The 18,374-nt window shown below is 36.0% G+C and overlaps 3 protein-coding genes across 3 annotated transcripts; 2 read left to right on the top strand and 1 right to left on the bottom strand.

Moving 5' to 3' along the window:
• Nucleotides 1-845: 845 nt before the first annotated feature.
• Nucleotides 846-6,786, bottom strand: mettl8 (methyltransferase 8, methylcytidine). Its single transcript, XM_029459511.1, has 10 exons — nucleotides 6,349-6,786; nucleotides 5,210-5,366; nucleotides 4,859-4,950; nucleotides 4,413-4,777; nucleotides 4,235-4,284; nucleotides 3,112-3,172; nucleotides 2,205-2,344; nucleotides 1,747-1,853; nucleotides 1,515-1,580; nucleotides 846-1,154 (listed from the first exon to the last, which is right to left on the bottom strand). Exons 2-10 carry the CDS (start codon nucleotides 5,359-5,361, stop codon nucleotides 1,000-1,002), a joined length of 1,188 nt encoding a protein of 395 aa, XP_029315371.1. The 5' UTR covers nucleotides 5,362-5,366; nucleotides 6,349-6,786; the 3' UTR covers nucleotides 846-999.
• dcaf17 (ddb1 and cul4 associated factor 17) lies at nucleotides 5,978-11,872 on the top strand. Its single transcript, XM_029459510.1, has 14 exons — nucleotides 5,978-6,581; nucleotides 6,676-6,779; nucleotides 7,281-7,371; nucleotides 7,462-7,598; nucleotides 7,683-7,761; nucleotides 7,987-8,064; nucleotides 8,150-8,257; nucleotides 8,444-8,546; nucleotides 8,655-8,797; nucleotides 10,425-10,534; nucleotides 10,754-10,841; nucleotides 11,011-11,094; nucleotides 11,368-11,523; nucleotides 11,610-11,872. Exons 1-14 carry the CDS (start codon nucleotides 6,453-6,455, stop codon nucleotides 11,715-11,717), a joined length of 1,518 nt encoding a protein of 505 aa, XP_029315370.1. The 5' UTR covers nucleotides 5,978-6,452; the 3' UTR covers nucleotides 11,718-11,872.
• Nucleotides 11,873-15,369: 3,497 nt separating this feature from the next.
• Nucleotides 15,370-18,020, top strand: cybrd1 (cytochrome b reductase 1). Its single transcript, XM_029459104.1, has 4 exons — nucleotides 15,370-15,665; nucleotides 16,540-16,748; nucleotides 17,145-17,299; nucleotides 17,413-18,020. Exons 1-4 carry the CDS (start codon nucleotides 15,473-15,475, stop codon nucleotides 17,690-17,692), a joined length of 837 nt encoding a protein of 278 aa, XP_029314964.1. The 5' UTR covers nucleotides 15,370-15,472; the 3' UTR covers nucleotides 17,693-18,020.
• Nucleotides 18,021-18,374: the final 354 nt, after the last annotated feature.

Genomic DNA, 18,374 nt, shown 5'->3' with positions numbered 1-18,374 from the left:
GGCTCCAGGGCCACCTCTCCGTCTTCAAGTGGTTGCCTATGAAACGTCATGCATCGTGTGCAAAATTCTTATCGCGAGGGTGATACATATTTTCTTAACGTCAATGACAACATGAAGAAAAAAGTCCAGACATGGACTACTTTTAAATCATATTCACTGCACACATGAACTATGTATAGCCATATTTGTTTGTACAGGTTGTAGACTGATGATGCTCATGACTTAAATGAAATATCTGACATTTATAATGTATTATGAAATTATATATATAAATATGATTCATAATTTTAACCTATTTCATGTTTTAGTACCTTACAGGTTTGATCTACTAAGTCAAAAGTACCTTATAATGTGGATTTTAGAATTAGATGCAGGTTATTTGCCAAGTACAAGGAATTTGCTTCGGTGTACTGGTGCATAGATAAGAAACATAAATACAGAATAGAAATATTATAAAATAGTACTATGTTCAATTTAACTGTTTAAAATAGGCAAGAATGTACAAAAAATATATTCTGGGGGATGAACAAAGTATTAAGAATAAAAAGAAAGTAAAGTAGTAAGTCAAACGTTTGATTTGTGTCAGAATTTGACATGTCATGAGTATTTTCTATTTCTATCATTGAATTATTCTCTTCTGTAATATTAGCACAACTTAAACATGAAAATAAAGAAACATTCATTGTATTTGATTCACAATCATCAGTCAAAGTTTTCCATTTTTAAAGTCGAATATATGTTCACTCGTGGACCTAACACAGTTCTCTCAATATAGGCCTGCTCATCTCATGGATAGTAATAAGGTGATCTACAGTAGATTATATAAAACCAGATGAGACCACAGCTTTGTTTGACAAAATATTTATTGCAGAAAGTTTTGTTGTCGTTTACATACTGATTCGGTTCAAAAGTTTTTCCCGGGATTTGAATAAATAAGCAACAAAGTATAAAAAAAGGCATATAGCTATATATCCAAATTATGCTGTGCATGGTGGGTTGTTAAGATGATGGAGGTGGACATAATTTCCTGTACTTGCTCTGCATCCAAACCCGGTGCATTGCAACTTTCTTTCCTCTGTTCACTTGGATTCTTCTGTCCTCCAAATTCTGAATTTCTTCCAGTCCAGCATTGGAAAATAAATCATGAACCTCTTCTGTAAAAATATATAGTATATAAGAAAACAGTGAATAAGTTGTGGCCAGGATTCTTGTAAGTACTGAGGTCATGAGGCCCCCCAGAAAAAATTGACAAGACATTTTATTTTCCAACATGAAGGTTTTAATGCTGTTTTAAAGCATTTTGCTCACTGGGAAAAATAATTAATGAAGTATTTATTTATTGCCTAAAAATAGTAAAGCTTATTAATACCCACCTACATAGACTGCAAACTGCCCCAGGTTCCTTAAACCTCATAATTCCCAGAAGAAATAGTAAATGTGTCCACACAGACAGTCCTGTCAGCAACTAACTTTGTAACTTCCAAGAAAATGAAGATTTCATGGTTCAGAAATACCTTTAGTGAAAAAGTACACGCAGGTTCCATCTCCACGTGTATAGAAATTCTCTGATAAGCACCGTCCTGATTGTAAAAGATTAAAGAGGTTAAACGACTAAAGATGAAATGTGAAGAATGTAAACAATTGGCAAAAAACCCCCCCACACACAGAGAGGTATACAGAATATACAACATATTAATGTAGATAACATGGCTGTATTCAGGTGTGCGTTACTATTGAGAAGCTCACCCTTCTTAAACCTGAGTTGTGAGAAGTCGTATCTCCCATAATCACGAAAGAGGAATATGCCTCCATGTTTCAGGCATGTAGACAGTCTGTTCACAATTCCTTGCATTCTGTCAATGAAATGTCAATTAATGCAAGAATAATGTTGTACGACAGGATTTCAGCTAATGGACAAAATATATAATATATGGGAATACATAAATTAACAAAAAAGCTAACAAGTAAATTATTAAGCTGACATGTCTTACTGTACATAAACAGTGCGAAGGTGCCAATGTGCATTTGGTAATACTACAGCCGAAAATATCTAAGCCTCCATCCCTTGAATGTCAAACAAACCACTGTACAGTTAATATGTTGTACTCGGTGATATAATACGGGTTAGATTTATACTTTGACTTTATAATAACATTTAGACCGACAGAGATCAGGCTCTCCTCTGTCTTTTAACCTTCACCTACCGCTCCGGATGAATCGAGGAGAGCACAAAGACTGCGAGAATAACATCCAGGCTCTGAGGAGGAAAGGGAAAGGAGGCCGTCTCCTCACAAATGTCATGGACAAAGGCATGACACACAGAGTCATCGTAGTCTGGATGGTCCTGAATATGAGGAAAATAAAGCAGGTTAGATCCCAAACAGTTTTATAGTGACGCAAACTACATTTCTAAATGGGAGCTCAGATACAGATTTTAGCAACTGTTCAATGATTGTCTATAACATTAATAATACTGCGACTTTGACCTGTGCACTCCTTCTGTAAGTGGCTTCTTATAAGAAATGTTTTTAAAGTATAATCACTTACTTTTAAAATATAAAAATATAGTATTACAATTAATGCTGCTATAAATATTCCAATAAATATACCATATTGTATAATAGAAGACATAAAGTAAAAGTTGTCTGATATAAATTTATGTTACAAATGTTCTTTTTTTCATTGAATATTTAATTTGAAATAATACTATTAATAATAATACTACGAAAAGGATCAGATGCTGTTTTCAGCTTCTTTCCACATTAATTGTTTGATTCAACTGTAGCTAAAATATCATTTAAATGGTCTTTCTGTAAAGCTCAAATATTGACATAAAGTACAGTTTTACAATGAACTAATTCAATTCATTACTCCATCAAAAGTCAATGTGTCTGTCAAAATATTATAGCAGCCTGTGACACAAGGGATTTAAGCATAAAGGGATATGACTGTAAACTAAATACTCATACATGCTGTCCATATAACCACAGTAAGTACTTTAAATACACTTTGGCTGTTTGTTTTTTCATAAAAGTGATATTAGTCAGAATTTCTATGAAGACATTAACTTTTCATTAACTGTTCTCACCAAGCAATATTAGAAAAGCTTACCTTGACCAGCTGTACGGCGCATGCGGAGAAGTCACAACAGTATAAAAATGTGTCCGTTTCTCTGTAGAGACAAAAGCCTGTGTAGTTACAAATACAGTACAACTGCTGCTTTCCTTTGGCGCTCTCAATCGGATTATGCACTGAAGCAAAGATTTTACATTTATTAATGTCCTATTACCAAAATGTGTACAAATGCAATCTTTGCCTTAGATAGAGGGGATATTGCAAAAACACAGGGAGTGAAAAGCGTTTGAGGGCCACGTTAAATTTGATTCCCATTTTTATTCTTATGTAAGCCGAACTTGAAAACCGGGCATAGAAACTCTCACTGTGTGCTACATTTCTCCCCACCACTGCTGGTGGGTTGAGTCTCAAGTGCATACCAATAGCAGCACAATGCTTCCTCTTTTCCTTCCACACGACTGTCTTTACCCAGAAACTCATTTTATTGCTATTCCAATATAAAATTAAGCAATTTCAGAGCCACCCTTTTTCACAGAAGACATTTAATGACATGTCACAGTATGAAAAGAAAATGTGTAAAAAAAGGGTCAGGGTCCTGGTATTGTGCATGCTGGCTCACTTTCACAATGCCATGGCTAACTGGGACACTTACTTATATCAGAACCATTGTTAATGTTATTAGTAACACCTGCGTTTTTACTACTTTCACAAATCAAAATGTCTGCTGTGAAAAAGGCCCGTTAAGAAATGTTTTGTGATCTCACAGCCATTAATGCATTGCCTATTTTTTGACTAAGTTCCCACATTTGTTGCAGCTTGTATTTAAAATTCAGTATATTAATTGTTTCGACTGACTCTCATAACTGCACAAAGGTAGTAGGCAACATGAGCACATGATGCAATGATATAAATCTTGCTCATTGTTCATTAAAGTGTTATAATATGTTACAGCATATCATTTACTGATTGAGGATGTGCAGATGGTTCATGCATTATAAACAATAATGCTAAATAAAACTGTATTTTAATGGCCATTATTGTGGGTATTTGAAATGCTTTGCTTCTGTAAAAAATGTGTTTCATTGAAAATTGACAAATGCTCCTCATTGATAACATTAAAAGAGTTAACTTAAATGGAATATCTCAAATATTTACTCACTTTATGGAATTAACGATGGGAAATACACTGTTGCCCACCCCACATCCAACCTGTGAAGAAAATATTTTATTGATATTTGTCATTTATTTGTAAGTGCTGTTGTCTAATACCTTCAATATAGCAACTTAAAGCCTGTAAAACAATCAAATTAAAATCAATACATGTGAGTTTTGAAAACCTCCAAGATCCTGAACGATGAATGCTGGCCAGGGAAAGGAACAGACTGTGAGGCAGCTTCATGTTTTTCAAGTGCTGCTTCTTGACAGGACTCTGTCTGATGATTGGAGGCGTCTGTCTTTCTGTGATGGTGTGTGGAGCCGTTGTGTTGCTGGTGTCTGGTCTCGGTGTCTGTGCTGGATCCAGCAGGTTGTGGATATAAATCTTGCTGATCACCCAGACACCCGTTTGTGGCTTGACTTTTTGCACCTGAAGGAAGCAGTTCTGGGAACTCTGAAAACAGCCACTTGCGATCTTTAAAGAATTTATCCTGGTGCATCTCGTAAAACTTGTCCCAGTATTGACAAGCCTCTGTGTCAAATGTACCTGTGTGGAGAAGATTTTCACAGAAGTTAAAACCAATCAAATCTAACCAGGAGAAATATTCTTGCGGGAATACATTCTTGCCTTGATCCTCTAAAGGAATTTGTACACAGGAATTTTCTTTTGCCTTCTGCTGTGCGTTTTCTTTATCCTCTTCTGTCCATTGCACATGATCCCTAAAATATAAAGCATCACAAAAGCAATTGTTGATACATCTGGTCAACTATACTAAATCACAAACCGTATCAAATAAAAGAAAATAGTAAAGTGTAACATATAAATCCACTGTTGTGTTTTGAAGTTGACCAGAAAGCTCTCAACTGTAAACCTACATTTCAGCTCAGTGTTTGTTAAAAGTCAGAACACCTATTCTGTAATTGTACTATCTCCATAATATGCAGACAATTTAAAGTCTTATTACAGTACAAAACTGACCACATGTTGTGTTTAAAGATGTCATCAGGATTGGTCAGAATCCGTGAACCCAGTGGAGCTGAAGGTCTTCCTCCTGTGCTCTTTGGTCTTGACGACAATCTGCTGAAAACTTTAGCCAATTTGGCTACAGAGAAGTTCCGTAGTGTATGCATTTACTCTGTAAAAATGAAAGGAGAGTAATATATTTTACAGGATGAATTTTCAGTTTAATATAAATAAATTCAAGCAAAAATGACACACATAATCATATATTAAATAGAATAAAATATATTGAATATTAATTAAAGATAAGACAAAGGTCCCTGTGTGCAAACAGCCCTGTTTTCAGCTTTGGGACAATGCTCTAAGAGGGTTTATCATCTGTTTATTTAGGAAAATGTTCTCAACCCACAAAAGGAGCACGTCATCCTTCAGTTTATCACAAACATTCAAAGCCTAAACCTTAAATAAACCAGACAAATGTAGTGGAATAAAAGTACACACATAGATTTACTCAAGAAAAGTAAACTACAAGTACCTCAAATGTAAAGTACTTAAGTACAGTACTTGAGTAAATGTACTTATTTGCATTCCCCCACTGTAAATATCAGGCTGAATAATTTTACTTGATGGAATAGTGTAGCAAAAATAAAACATGTATTTGTTTGATTATTTCAATCGATGTAAACAGCTATGAATGTAGAGCTGGAACGAGGCAACACAGCAAAATGAAATAAGATATTGTTGTTGTTTTTTTCCAAGAAGAGGGCGCTAATGTTCCAAGATGGATGCCGTGTGCCTTATTTCCTTACGTAGAAGAAGAAGCTTGTCGAAGACTACAATATGGTGCGGGAGAGGGCAGCTAGCGTTGACAGTTAACTAAACTCCACCAACGTTTCACTGCTGATATCACTTGTTTGTTTCACCCCTGGGCGACACATACCAGTTCAACAATATAGTATATAGCGAACTAACCAGGTACGACTTTTGAACGAAGTAAACGAGATAATAATGTGCTCTGGCTCAACGGTGCTAACTTCAGCTAGCATTAGCCGTTAACTTTCCGTGTTGAAGCCTCGGAGTGGTCTCCGGATGATGGAGCTCAGTGAGCGGTTGTAACGTTGTCACTACCTCGGACTGGGAAACCATATCGCCCTTACCTGACTCTGACGCCTGTGCTCTTGGAGGTTAGCTCAGGTTGTTGTCTCCTGGCATGCTACACCAGACAGTCCTCTTGTAGAAAGTCACAAGTGACCCCTGCTAGATGGCGCCGTACCGGAGAAAAAGAGCCGTAAACGCCATTGAGCTGTTGAGCTGGAGGAGTAGAGGTATCGGGGATGCTGGGACTCTGATCAGGCTCAATATGGAGGTCCTTAGAGGTCTCATCCTCCAGGTAAACCATGCATTTAGATAGGCACTGTAGATGACTGTTTTAAATAAATGCTTTAATTACTATTAAAATCTTCATTATTATTGTTACATTATAGGATAACAGGGAATTCATTAAAGTATGGAGCAAGACCTCGAAATCCACAATAATGTATGAGAATGGTAAAATCTACTTGGAAAATTACCAGAACTGCTACAGCTGGTGAGTATTAATATTTTACTTCTTTAAGTCTTTAGCACACCTATGACACACAATAGATAATGTGCAAACACGTGACAAAACTGTGTGACGTGAGCGTGACGTCACATGCACACGATCTATAATAGAGCTACAGATAAATTACATAAATACAGCTGTGAGAGGCAGATAACTTACTTACTAAAATAAACATAATTCCACACCATGATTTAATGTGAACTGTGCAACTCAATCATGAAGTATTGTCGTCTTTTATGAATTTGCTTGTAGGCGTTTGTCTCTCTCAATACATAATTTGCCAGATAATATGTCACCCAGTTTATTAAGGTAATCTACCAAATACAAATGTGTGCTGTGTTAGACCAACATGAAAACATGTGTGTATATTGTCATGATGTTTATGGTCTAAAAAAAAAAAAGGTATACAAATGTAAGGGACAGTGACAACAGAATAAAAGGTTTATACTCTGACATGCAATGAGTGATTAAATCTTCTGGTTCCAGTTTTCATTCAGAGCCTCAAGTTCTTTACAAACTGCCCAAGAGATCTAAAGTGGTGAAATTTGAAGATGCCTTGCTGTGTCAGAGCCCACTTGTAAGTGAAATTAAACAAACTGAAACTGAATTTTCAACAACCAGATTATAACGAACCACGGTCAGATTGTTTCATTTGTGTCGTTGACAGGACCGCACATTGGCCTCCCCCTCTGATCACAAACCCGCCCTCTTGGCTTTAGCGGCCAATAACTGGCTGTATCGCCTTTCAGCTGAAACGGGAGAAGTGCTGCAGAGAGTTTTCCTCTCTTCAATTTATAAGTTCAGGTATCATTAAGAGCTCTCTGTTCTTATAGTGGAGATTAATAAATGTATTTACAGTTAACTTTACTCTATATTGTTGTTTGTTAGGTATCTTGGCTGGGATGTTTCTCAAGAGATGATTTATGTTAAATCTGTTCACAACAAAGAATCATCTATAACACGACCGGTAATTTATTTTCATATGTTTTGTGCCTTTATAAAAGATTGACTGGGCTCTATACTACTAAACTATTACAATTTTCAATTTACAATAATCATGAAAACAGTGAATCCTGACATTTGAGACGCTTAATAAATTACTAAATCGTTCCCCATTAATTTTTGGGGGATGGACTAATCGATTTATCAACTATTAATTTTAGTTAAAAAAAATCTCTTTTTAAATTCACAGTACAGTTCAGTGATGCACCTGGCCATCTTTCACGTCTTCCCCTTACAAATTGTCGGCATTATGGAGATCAACAAAAGGGTATTTAGATTTCTTTGTAGTTTATTCTTTTTTTTTTCAAATGTGTGTTATGTTATTATAAAAAATGTAAATCTTATTCTTTCAGGTGTTTGGAAATGGTGTTACCGACGTTCTTCTGTCTCAAGGTGTGCTTGTGGTGTCTTACATCAACAAGTCAGTGAAGCTGTACAGCTTTCAGCACATAATGCAAACGGTATGTGTTTACTCCTGAAAAAGTTACCTGCACACTGAGCAAGCTAAATATTTGATTTAATCAGGAATAGATTTGGTAAAAATGTAAAATGTGTGAATATTTGCATATTGAATGTGTTACTATCCCTCTGGCTCATCTTGCTGATTACAGCTCTGTGTATCTGATGAATATTTTCTTTATTTTCAGTTCTTGACAGAGAAGTTGACGCTTGGAAAGCAGAGTTCACTTCTTGGAGGCAAAACTGTGGGAGATGTTCCATTTGGTATCCCAGTAAATATGCGAATCACAGGCGAGTCCGTTTTTAAATCTTGATCGGTGGTATCTTTGTGTTAAAGATGTGTCTACTTGGCTTCTGTAAACGGAAAAGTAACCTCTTTGTTTGGGTCTTATTGCACAGATTGTCCCCCAGTGCTTTTCGAGGTGTCATGCGATTTTAACAGTGTCCAGATTGGAGGCTACCCGTGGCACTACATCTACACACCGCCGCATAAAAATCAGAAGGGCACTCACCACATCTGTTCCCTCAAGGAAAGCATTTTAGTAAGTTTAAAGAACACTATAACATGACTGAATAATTGGGTCATCTGAGTACAAAATGTAGCATATGCCTGACTATGATCGATAACGTGTTACTAAATTGGCCTGAGCTTTAGAAAGTGTCAGGGGAAGAAGCGCCACAGATGCTTGTGACAGTCTTTGTATTCAGCTGCTTGACACAGCAGGACGGATCCAAACCTCTAATCACTATTCAAAACCCATTAAATAGTCCACCTACTTTTGTGCAGGTTTTTTCTGCATTTCTAACACAAACCTTTTCTTTATTGTTTTTAATAGATTATTACAGATTATCTGTCTTTGCTGACATTTGTTTTTGTGCTGCACAATAAACTGTTTGAGAAAACATAAAGTCTTGTTAAAGCTGCCACAGTTTCCAAAACACAAGAAACTTCCGTTTTGTTTGTTAAAAGAAATACGTTTGAAGTATCAATTTGAAATGGTACGATAAGCATTATTAGCAGAAACCTAGTTATTAAACGGATACTCCACCTGAAATATCAAACTGCTCTATCACACTCCTTCAAGCTCCACAGCTACAGCTTGAAGGAGTCACCTTTTTTGATTAGTTAGTTTACTCGTATGCTAGTTTGAGCGGAGTATAACTTTAATAAGTCAAGTTATAGCTTTCCTACTGTAGTGTGAATAGCTTCTAGCAGATTTGAGAACTAATCTGAAGTGATAACGCGTATCATAAAGGCATGGATTGGTACAAAAGGTGAAGGAGAGTAATGCCATTTGCATTGCATTTCTTGCCTCCGGTTGCGAAGAATCTGTGGCTTGCTAGTAGTTTTATAGACTTCTGACCATTTCTGATTTTATTATTTTCATAGGATTAGATTTTATATTGCTTACTTCACATATTGAATTCTTTCATATTTGAAGGTCGGGTAATCTTAGGTGCAGAATGAATCAAACAATTACACAACAAAATGGAAGCCAACCGGTGTTCCTATGACAAACATATAAACTATATGAATATACACGTCTATATATGCATACATTTACCTTTATGCACAGGAAATGAGTGAAGTAACAATCAATGCAGGTCTGGAAGGAAATGCCTCAGGGGTCCTCACAAGAGGAGAAAGTAGGGGGGGGGGGAGATTTGACACCTTGACAAACACTCATTTCCTTTATCCAACTCAACATGTTAAAGAAAAACTTCCTATTATTATTATTACATGTTAGCTCAGTATAACTAAAGTCAATTTTGTTTTGCATTCAACATCAGTTTCTTTGTTTCAAGTTGGGTGTGTGTGTGTGTCTGCTCCTTATCTCTGCTCAGGAATGTGAGGGCTATAACAGAGGGTTGGTCTTGTAAACTTGAGCAATTTGTAGCTTAATATTGTTCCTTCAGTTTCTGCTGGTGTCTCCTGTTACAGAAGTCTGAATATTCTGTAATGTATAGTTGGAGTTCTCAATATCCGCTATACTACAACGGTGCATGGGAAACATCCTGCTGCACATCATAACAAAAACGACAAGAGGGAACCTAGTGACAGTTATGTGCTCATTATACTATGTGCAGTTTGCTATACAATTAATAACTACAACATTAATTATGCATGTTAATAAGTCAGTGTGATACTTTTTAATTTCATGACATTAGGCAACAAATGGAATACAAAACATGGACTGCTGCTCTCTAGAGAGTGATGGGATGTTCTTCCACCCGGACGACTCTGGAAGAATCGTTCATGTTGGACCTGCCACCATAAAGTGAGTATAAGAGTCAACTTTTACATGGCTGGATGAAGGATGCAAGGAAACCGTGCTCGACTGTCTGATGTGGAGGCAAATGTATCAAAACGAAGAAATGCTGAGACATTTAATTAAATTCTCATTACGTGCTTTTCCTCAGCCCCTGTTACACAAAGCAACAATATCCTGTTCTTTGCTGCATATCATATAGTATTATACATTTTCTTTTCCTCCAAGTGTCCTAAAACTCCTCGGTGACCTGAACAGTGTTTTGCCATCAAAGGTCGTTGATGATTTCTCTATGAACACTCATCGAAACAACAATGTAAGTGTCATAATTGACCTACTTCGCCAACTATGTGCTGCACTCACTTACAGACTTAGTTTGCCTTTTCATCGTGACATGTATTAAACTCATGTATGTCTGACGTGCACCATGACACGGGTCAGTCAATCTTTGTGCGGTTAAAATGTTTCTGATTGAACTACTTTAGCGTACCTCACAAGTCACTGTCACCTCGTCGGGCCGCACGGTGAAGAAAAGATATCATCAGCTGGATGATGACCCAGATCAAGAGGTAAGAGATGATGCTTTGATTATTGTTCCAGTATCTTTGCAATCTTTTTTGTAAAGAAGACCGATGTGAAAGCACACAGTAGGGTCCAAGTTAATGATATAGTTAAACAGCCTTCTCTTTTTTTAAATACATAATTCCTCCTTAATCTGTAATTGAATAATCTGTATTGATTCAAAGAGAATGCCATTTATTTCAGGATACGTCGGGACTTTTAGGCCTAGGTGTCCCTATATTTACTTAGGACTTACAACAATGAGCCGTTGTATTTTACAGACTTTCCGTCTGGTGGAATATGAGGATGAGCTGGACCTTTTGGCAGTAGTGGTAACTAATGGTGAGGATGGAGAAGGCAGAGCCCACGTCTGCCTGCATGACAACCAGAGCGGGCAGTTACTGCGGACGGTTGATCTGGTTGAACCCTGGGACGAGGTGAGTGACCCGACGTGACTTCACCGACGTTAAGCTGAAGGGTCTGAGTTTGTGGCTTCACGTGTGCTCTTATCTTTTTGTTTCAGACGTATCGGCATGAGTTGTTCTTTGACAAGGACACAATTGTTCATATTGAACAAAAGAACACCACCTTCTCCTGCCATGTTTACAAACTCGAGGCTGCCAGAAAATAAGCGGCATTTACTTTTTAAGGTTATGTAAATATTTGTCTTTAATGTTTGTTTTTGTGCAGCTTTTCTTTAATCCTGATTGACATGTTCTGACTCACACCTATAAACATTTTTTACACTCTTTCTCTACAATAAAAATCTCATATTTTCCCAAATTACTCTGTTTCTGCCTCCTTTTGTGATTCAATCATGCCCATCCAAATATTAGGATAGTCAAAAGTTGCTTCCATGTAATATGTATATGTCAATATTATCAATATTGTGTATTATCTGCTACTAATGTGTTATTTAATTCCATAAATAAGTTTTTTTTTTTTTTTTAATGCAGGTTTTGTATCAAGCTACAGGTGTTATTTATATAGCCCAATATCACAAATGTACCTCAGGGGGCTTTACGTTAAGGCATTTTTTTAATGTCAAATTTAGAATAGTTTTGGTTATTAGTGAATTGTGGCCCTTTGCCTCATATCATCCTCTTCTCCCTCTTTCCTGTCTGCATGTGGCTATACTATCAAATACAGGCAAAAATGCCATTGAGGAATATGAGTTCTCTTTTACAAGTTCGCCTAGATTACATCATAGTATAAATATAAATAAAACCAAACAGTAACAATAAGCAATTATAGACATATATATAGCTGATCTAACAGACAGATATCATATATACATATATACATATATATATATATATACATATAATATTATACATATATATATATCTTATATGTAATAGTGTATATATATATATATGTATATATTATATATATATAATGTATATATATATAGATGTATATATATATATGTATATCTATATGTATATTATATATGTATATGTATAATATATATATGTATATATATATATATATTTCTCCTCTCGTCCTCTCATGTATGCTCTCATCTCTCTCGTGTCTCATCTATCTCTCTGTCTCTCTCCTATACTCATATTATGTCTCTATCTATCTCCTACTTCTCCTTCTCATGTCTCTCTCTATATGTATATATATATATATATGTATATATATGTATATATATATATATATTCTTTTATCACAGCTTTTTGCCTGTTGCTATTTGCCTGTTGCTTATTGTTACTGTTTGGTTTTATTTATATTTATACTATGATGTAATCTAGGCGAACTTGTAAAAGAGAACTCATATTCCTCAATGGCATTTTTGCCTGTATTTGATAGTATAGCCACATGCAGACAGGAAAGAGGGAGAAAGAGGATGATATGAGGCAAAGGGCCACAATTCACTAATAACCAAAACTATTCTAAATTTGACATTAAAAAAATGCCTTAACGTAAAGCCCCCTGAGGTACATTTGTGATATTGGGCTATATAAATAACACCTGTAGCTTGATACAAAACCTGCATTTAAAAAAAAAAAAACTTATTTATGGAATTAAATAACACATTAGTAGCAGATAATACACAATATTGATAATATTGACATATACATATTACATGGAAGCAACAACAATATATTGTAGTCTTCACATCTCTCATCTCGAATGAAGTCGCAGAGGAAATAACCTCGAGCTTGTGTCAGCTCGCTTCTTATATAGGCCTTTTGGTGCCCCCGCCTCTCTCCCTATTTCACATACTTTTAGTGTGTGTGTGTTTTGTAGTTCTTTCTGTTGTAGTCCTCTGGTGTGTGTGTGTCTTGTAGCTCTTGACCTAGACACACTCATACTTCTCTTTTTTGTAGCTCTTGACCTAGACACACTCATACTTCTCCTTTTTAGATATACTTCCCGTCCATGTTGACCCCCTCCTTAGTTACACACTCTTGTGTCAGTAAAAGAGCATTCTGGTACATTTCACGGCATAGTTTAACCTTTCATTAGTAAGTTACATAGTTGTATCCTTTGTTAATATATCTTTAAGTAATTTACACACATTGCGCATCACAATATTAGGATTGAGTCTCTGTTTGGCCTTTCGGTCATTTACTTTATCCTTCAATACTTAGAATGGAAAGGCCGAGAGATGAACAGGCCTACTGATTCTCAACCTACTTGACAATACATATATGTATATACATACATATATATATATATACATATATATGTATGTATATACATATATATGTATGTATATACATATATATGTATGTATATACATATATATATATATATATATGTATATACATATATATGTATGTATATACATATATATATATATATATATATTACATACATACATACATATATATATATATATATATATATATATATATATATATATATATATATATATGTGTATATATATACATATATGTTTATATATATATACATATATGTATATATATATAAAAATGTGTATATATAAAAAAAATGTTTAAGAACATGTACAGACCCACATCAGAGTAATATGTATTAGAGGATTATAATTAGAGATGCATCAATGTGTTGCATCACTTTACGTTTGAGTTTGTAAAGTGTGATGGAGTTAATTTTAATTACTTTATATACGTACTTAACCTATATTATATAATTTATTATTTAATTACATTTCGTATTAATCTAAATATGAGAACTAACTAAAGGTGTCAGAAATGTAGTGGAGTATAAAAGTATAAAGTAGCCTAAAATGGAAATACTCAAAGTACAAGTACTTCAAAATTGCACAGCTCTTAAGTTACATTCCACCACTAATTGTAGCCTTGTAAGTATGACTCAGTGTGTTGTTCAAGAGCGCTGTTGCAAAAAAAACCTCCCACAGCTAAAATGAATCATCAATATGTTCGTCAGAGAATGATGCAGCATTGTATTTAGCTGGTCCCAGACTCTTCTGTAATCGCTGAAGTTACAAAACATGTTTCCTCTATTCCAGTGTTTCTCAAACTTTTTCAGACCAAGGACCACTTAACTAATAACAAAAACACTCACGGACCACCTGACTCCCCAAATATCCAAAAACAATAGGCCTGCTTACCACTCCAACAATATATTACAAATGACAGCCTAATAATGAGCTTTATGTGACCTTCTCTATATCGCTCCTTCACAAATTAACAAATACAACTACAGATTCTACAAGCATTTCATTCATATGCGATATAAACAGTGAATGCTGATAGATTTTACACATCATATGAAACGTAGACTACATTTATTACTGAGTTTATGTCCGTACAGAGCCGCAACTTAACCACAGCAAGATCGTTACTACTGAGAGATACGCAAAATGCAAACTGTGAGGGCGCCTTCGTCATGTGTTTCTTAAATTCATCACGTTTTCTCTCAAAAGATCCTGAAGGTTTCCCAAAGTAATCTTTGTGTTTACTCTCAAAATGTCACTTGAGTTTGGTGGTTTCATCACCTCGATCGCCAACGACTCGTAGCACAAAACACAGTGTGGATTGGGATCCTCTTCATCTCCACTTTCCACGTTCAAACCGAGTTTCACAGCTTTCAGCCGGGTGGAGGTTGGACTGCGAACCACAAAACCACTTGTCGCTGCTGTTCACGTCAGATTGTTCCTTTAATTTTCTTTTAACTGACCTTGTCTTGAGCCATGATACTAGTCATGTTTAAACAGTTTGAGAAACACTTTAAACTTATAATATATTAATTTAAAATGTGACATTTTACCAATATACTCGCGGACCGGACCAATCTTTGAGAAACACTGCTTGCCCTGCTCTGGGTCATGTGACCCAGGGTCCCTCCTCAGCAGAAACCTCTTGATGTTGTCGTAGTTGTGAAAACAGCTGCTCCCGTCGAGTCGCTCCGTGCTGCAGCTCAACACTGATGTCGATGGAGAACGTGAAACATTTCCTGGTCGTCCTGTCCGCCGCCGCCGCCGCCGGGACTGTCTCCATAATATTCGTGCTGCGATGGGTTCTGCACTTTAGAGAAGGTTTAGCTTGGGATGGCGGAGCGGCTGAATTCAACTGGCATCCGGTCTTGATAGTGATCGGGTTTGTTTTCTTGCAAGGAACAGGTGCGACACGAGTCTTTCTTTTTAAGAAGTGTTGAGGTCAAACTGGACGTGGCTGTTTTGTTTTTTGTTTTTTTTAAAGAAATGTAATAAACTGAAAGAAAGTTGCACAAGGCTCGCGCATCCAAGGATCTTAGGGGGAGGTTACTACTGAGTGCGTATTTATAAAAAAGCTTCAATGAAACTGTTCTCTTTCGACTTTAGTCGTAGGCCTTTAGGGAAGCAACCACAAATAGGGACGTGTGATGTAAAGTAAGTAAATAAAGTGTAGTCCTGTACTCCAGCTTAACGTCTATAAGCAAAATTGCTCTCAAGGAAGCATGGACTTTGTAACTACAGGAGCCTAAGCATGCGCCTACAAATATTTGAATGCAACAGTGCTTCCTATGGAAGAGTATTAGGTCTAGGCATAATTTTGCAGTTGGATAATAAAGTTTGACGTTTATTTCCGACATTTCAACACTATTGTCGAATTGGTATTTCAACTTCATCCTCAACTCTGACTTTATTCTCGAAATGTAATTTTTTTTCTCATGCCTGGCACTACTGCAAGTTTGACTTTATTCTTGACATTTCCACTTCCATTTCCAGAAATGCAAAACCAAAAATAAATCTTCCTCTTCTCATACTTTTCCCTTATGCCTGGCACTTATACTCTTGCGTAACTTTCTTAAAGTGTTCACCATCTACTATACCTTTTATAACATACTTTAATATGTGCCTATCATACATGCAAACTTCACTTAAACAATGTAATTGCAGATACGCCTACTTTTATAAGGGAAAATAATGTGTTTAATGTTGTCAAAATGTAAAAATATGCATCATTGCTGAGTGAAGAATTGTCTGAATGACACACAGTTACCTTCTCTTGCAGCCATCATTGTCTACAGACTCCCCTGGACCTGGCGGTGCAGCAAACTGATGATGAAGTTCATCCATGCAGGCTTGCACTTACTAGCCTTCATTCTTGCTGTCATATCCATGGTGGCCGTTTTTGACTTTCACAATGCTGCCAAAATCCCCAACATGTACAGTCTGCACAGCTGGCTGGGCCTGATAGCTGTCATACTGTACTGTCTACAGGTAATTAAGGCTGCAATTAATTATTATTTTCATTATCGATTCATAGTTTGGTCCATTAAATGTCAGAAAATATTAAAAACATTTCTCATAAGGGATAATAAACAAAGGCTCCTGGTTTTGTTTAGCAGTACTGATATTGCTAATAATATTAAATAATACAGAGTTTGTAATTTCCTAAATGAGCTTTATTGTTGTGTTACCTTATTTTACTAATCTATCTTTTATGGAGCTATAGTTTGATTCGAAACAATACAAACGGTAGGGCAGTATGTTTTATATATCGAAAAACAAATGACTCTTCTGCCCTTTTCTAAAACGCCAAGTCATAGAGAACAACAGTCTCTTTTATCAAAATATCTGATAAGTGGATGTTTTTTTTTCTCCTTCAATGAGCAGCTTGTTCTTGGAGTTGGCATGTACTTGATACCATTTACACCTGCGTCCTGGAGAGCAGCGTTTATGCCCCTGCATGTCTACGGAGGTCTTTTACTCTTTGCCAGTGTAATAGCTGTGGCACTCATGGGCATCACAGAGAAACTCATTTTTGGCCTGTAAGTTTTTTAGTTTTTTTTTAAAGAAATAAACGCTTGTAAACCACATGTAAAAATATTCATGTGCTGCTTAAGAGTGGGCATAACTTTATTTTTTGTACTTCATCACTAAGGAGCAACCCGAAGTACAAGGACTCTCCCCCGGAGGCAATTTTCGTGAACGTTCTGGGACTCCTCCTTGTGCTTTTTGGAGCTCTAATCCTCTGGATTGCCACTCGAACGTCTTGGAAACGTCCCAGTGAGCAGATTTTGCATACTCTGCATACCGATGGGGGAGGTGAGGACAGTAGCAAAATCGGTCCCTCCTTGTCTCAGCTATCTGATGGAACTGATGATGAGACCTCTGGGGATGTCAGGAGGAGGAGTAACAAATTAGAGGATCAGGTTAACTGATAAAAAATAATAACTGACTGTGGATTCTGTCCCTAGTGTTGAATGTATTTACACCCAGTTTACACACTTGTCAGAGAAAGTCAAAATTAAGAAATCTACACTTTCTATCTCTAGTATTTCATTTTGTTGTTGTTTTCTGTAACATTTATTGTTGTAAGCACATGTAAATAATGGTGAGCTTTATAGCAAGATTCAGATGATGTGGGAATACACTGTACACATAATCATGCTTTTCTATAAGTACTTTGTATCATGATATCTAGGTTTTTGAAATATGTTAAACCCACTTACATTTTACAATAAATATCTTTCGTAGTTACCACATTAACCAGTAGCGCTCTGGATTCCTATTACTGTTCTATTATAGCCTTTCAAAGATAATAACATTCATTCACAATGTGAATCAATAACATTATGTGCTATATCCAAATACTATACTATATACTTTTTATTAGTATCATTATTACTGCAGCATCAACCTTTAACCAATTTTGCAGTCTAATCAAGCTCAAAACTGTCCATCTTTTGTTTTTTAAACAAAACTTTATGTAGAAAAAAAGGCACAAAAAGGAGAACTGAAATCAACAAAAAGTATATACATATTGACTTCAGGGGGTTTCATCAACTATGTTTCTGCAATATTCTAAAAACCTGTTGCGTTATTCATAAATAGAAGCGTGTA

The sequence above is a fragment of the Cottoperca gobio genome, chromosome 21, assembly GCF_900634415.1.
Source record: "Cottoperca gobio chromosome 21, fCotGob3.1, whole genome shotgun sequence".
Classification (NCBI taxonomy): Eukaryota; Metazoa; Chordata; class Actinopteri; order Perciformes; family Bovichtidae; genus Cottoperca; species Cottoperca gobio.
This window is presented reverse-complemented; position numbering and strand designations above follow the sequence as displayed.

What these genes read in the sequence shown, in the direction of transcription:
- mettl8 (XM_029459511.1), bottom strand. Translation starts at nt 5,361, where the DNA reads ATGCATACACTACGGAACTTCTCTGTAGCCAAATTGGCTAAAGTTTTC. An exon ending in TCCTCGATTCATCCGGAGCG is followed by an intron (nt 1,854 to 2,204) that starts GTAGGTGAAGGT and finishes TTTCATTGACAG; the next exon opens with AATGCAAGGAATTGTGAACA. An exon ending in CGTGTACTTTTTCACTAAAG is followed by an intron (nt 1,155 to 1,514) that starts GTATTTCTGAAC and finishes ATATTTTTACAG; the next exon opens with AAGAGGTTCATGATTTATTT.
- dcaf17 (XM_029459510.1), top strand. Translation starts at nt 6,453, where the DNA reads ATGGCGCCGTACCGGAGAAAAAGAGCCGTAAACGCCATTGAGCTGTTG. An exon ending in TACCAGAACTGCTACAGCTG is followed by an intron (nt 6,780 to 7,280) that starts GTGAGTATTAAT and finishes TTCTGGTTCCAG; the next exon opens with TTTTCATTCAGAGCCTCAAG. An exon ending in TGGTTGAACCCTGGGACGAG is followed by an intron (nt 11,524 to 11,609) that starts GTGAGTGACCCG and finishes TTTTTGTTTCAG; the next exon opens with ACGTATCGGCATGAGTTGTT.
- cybrd1 (XM_029459104.1), top strand. Translation starts at nt 15,473, where the DNA reads ATGTCGATGGAGAACGTGAAACATTTCCTGGTCGTCCTGTCCGCCGCC. An exon ending in TGTTTTCTTGCAAGGAACAG is followed by an intron (nt 15,666 to 16,539) that starts GTGCGACACGAG and finishes CTTCTCTTGCAG; the next exon opens with CCATCATTGTCTACAGACTC. An exon ending in TCATACTGTACTGTCTACAG is followed by an intron (nt 16,749 to 17,144) that starts GTAATTAAGGCT and finishes TTCAATGAGCAG; the next exon opens with CTTGTTCTTGGAGTTGGCAT.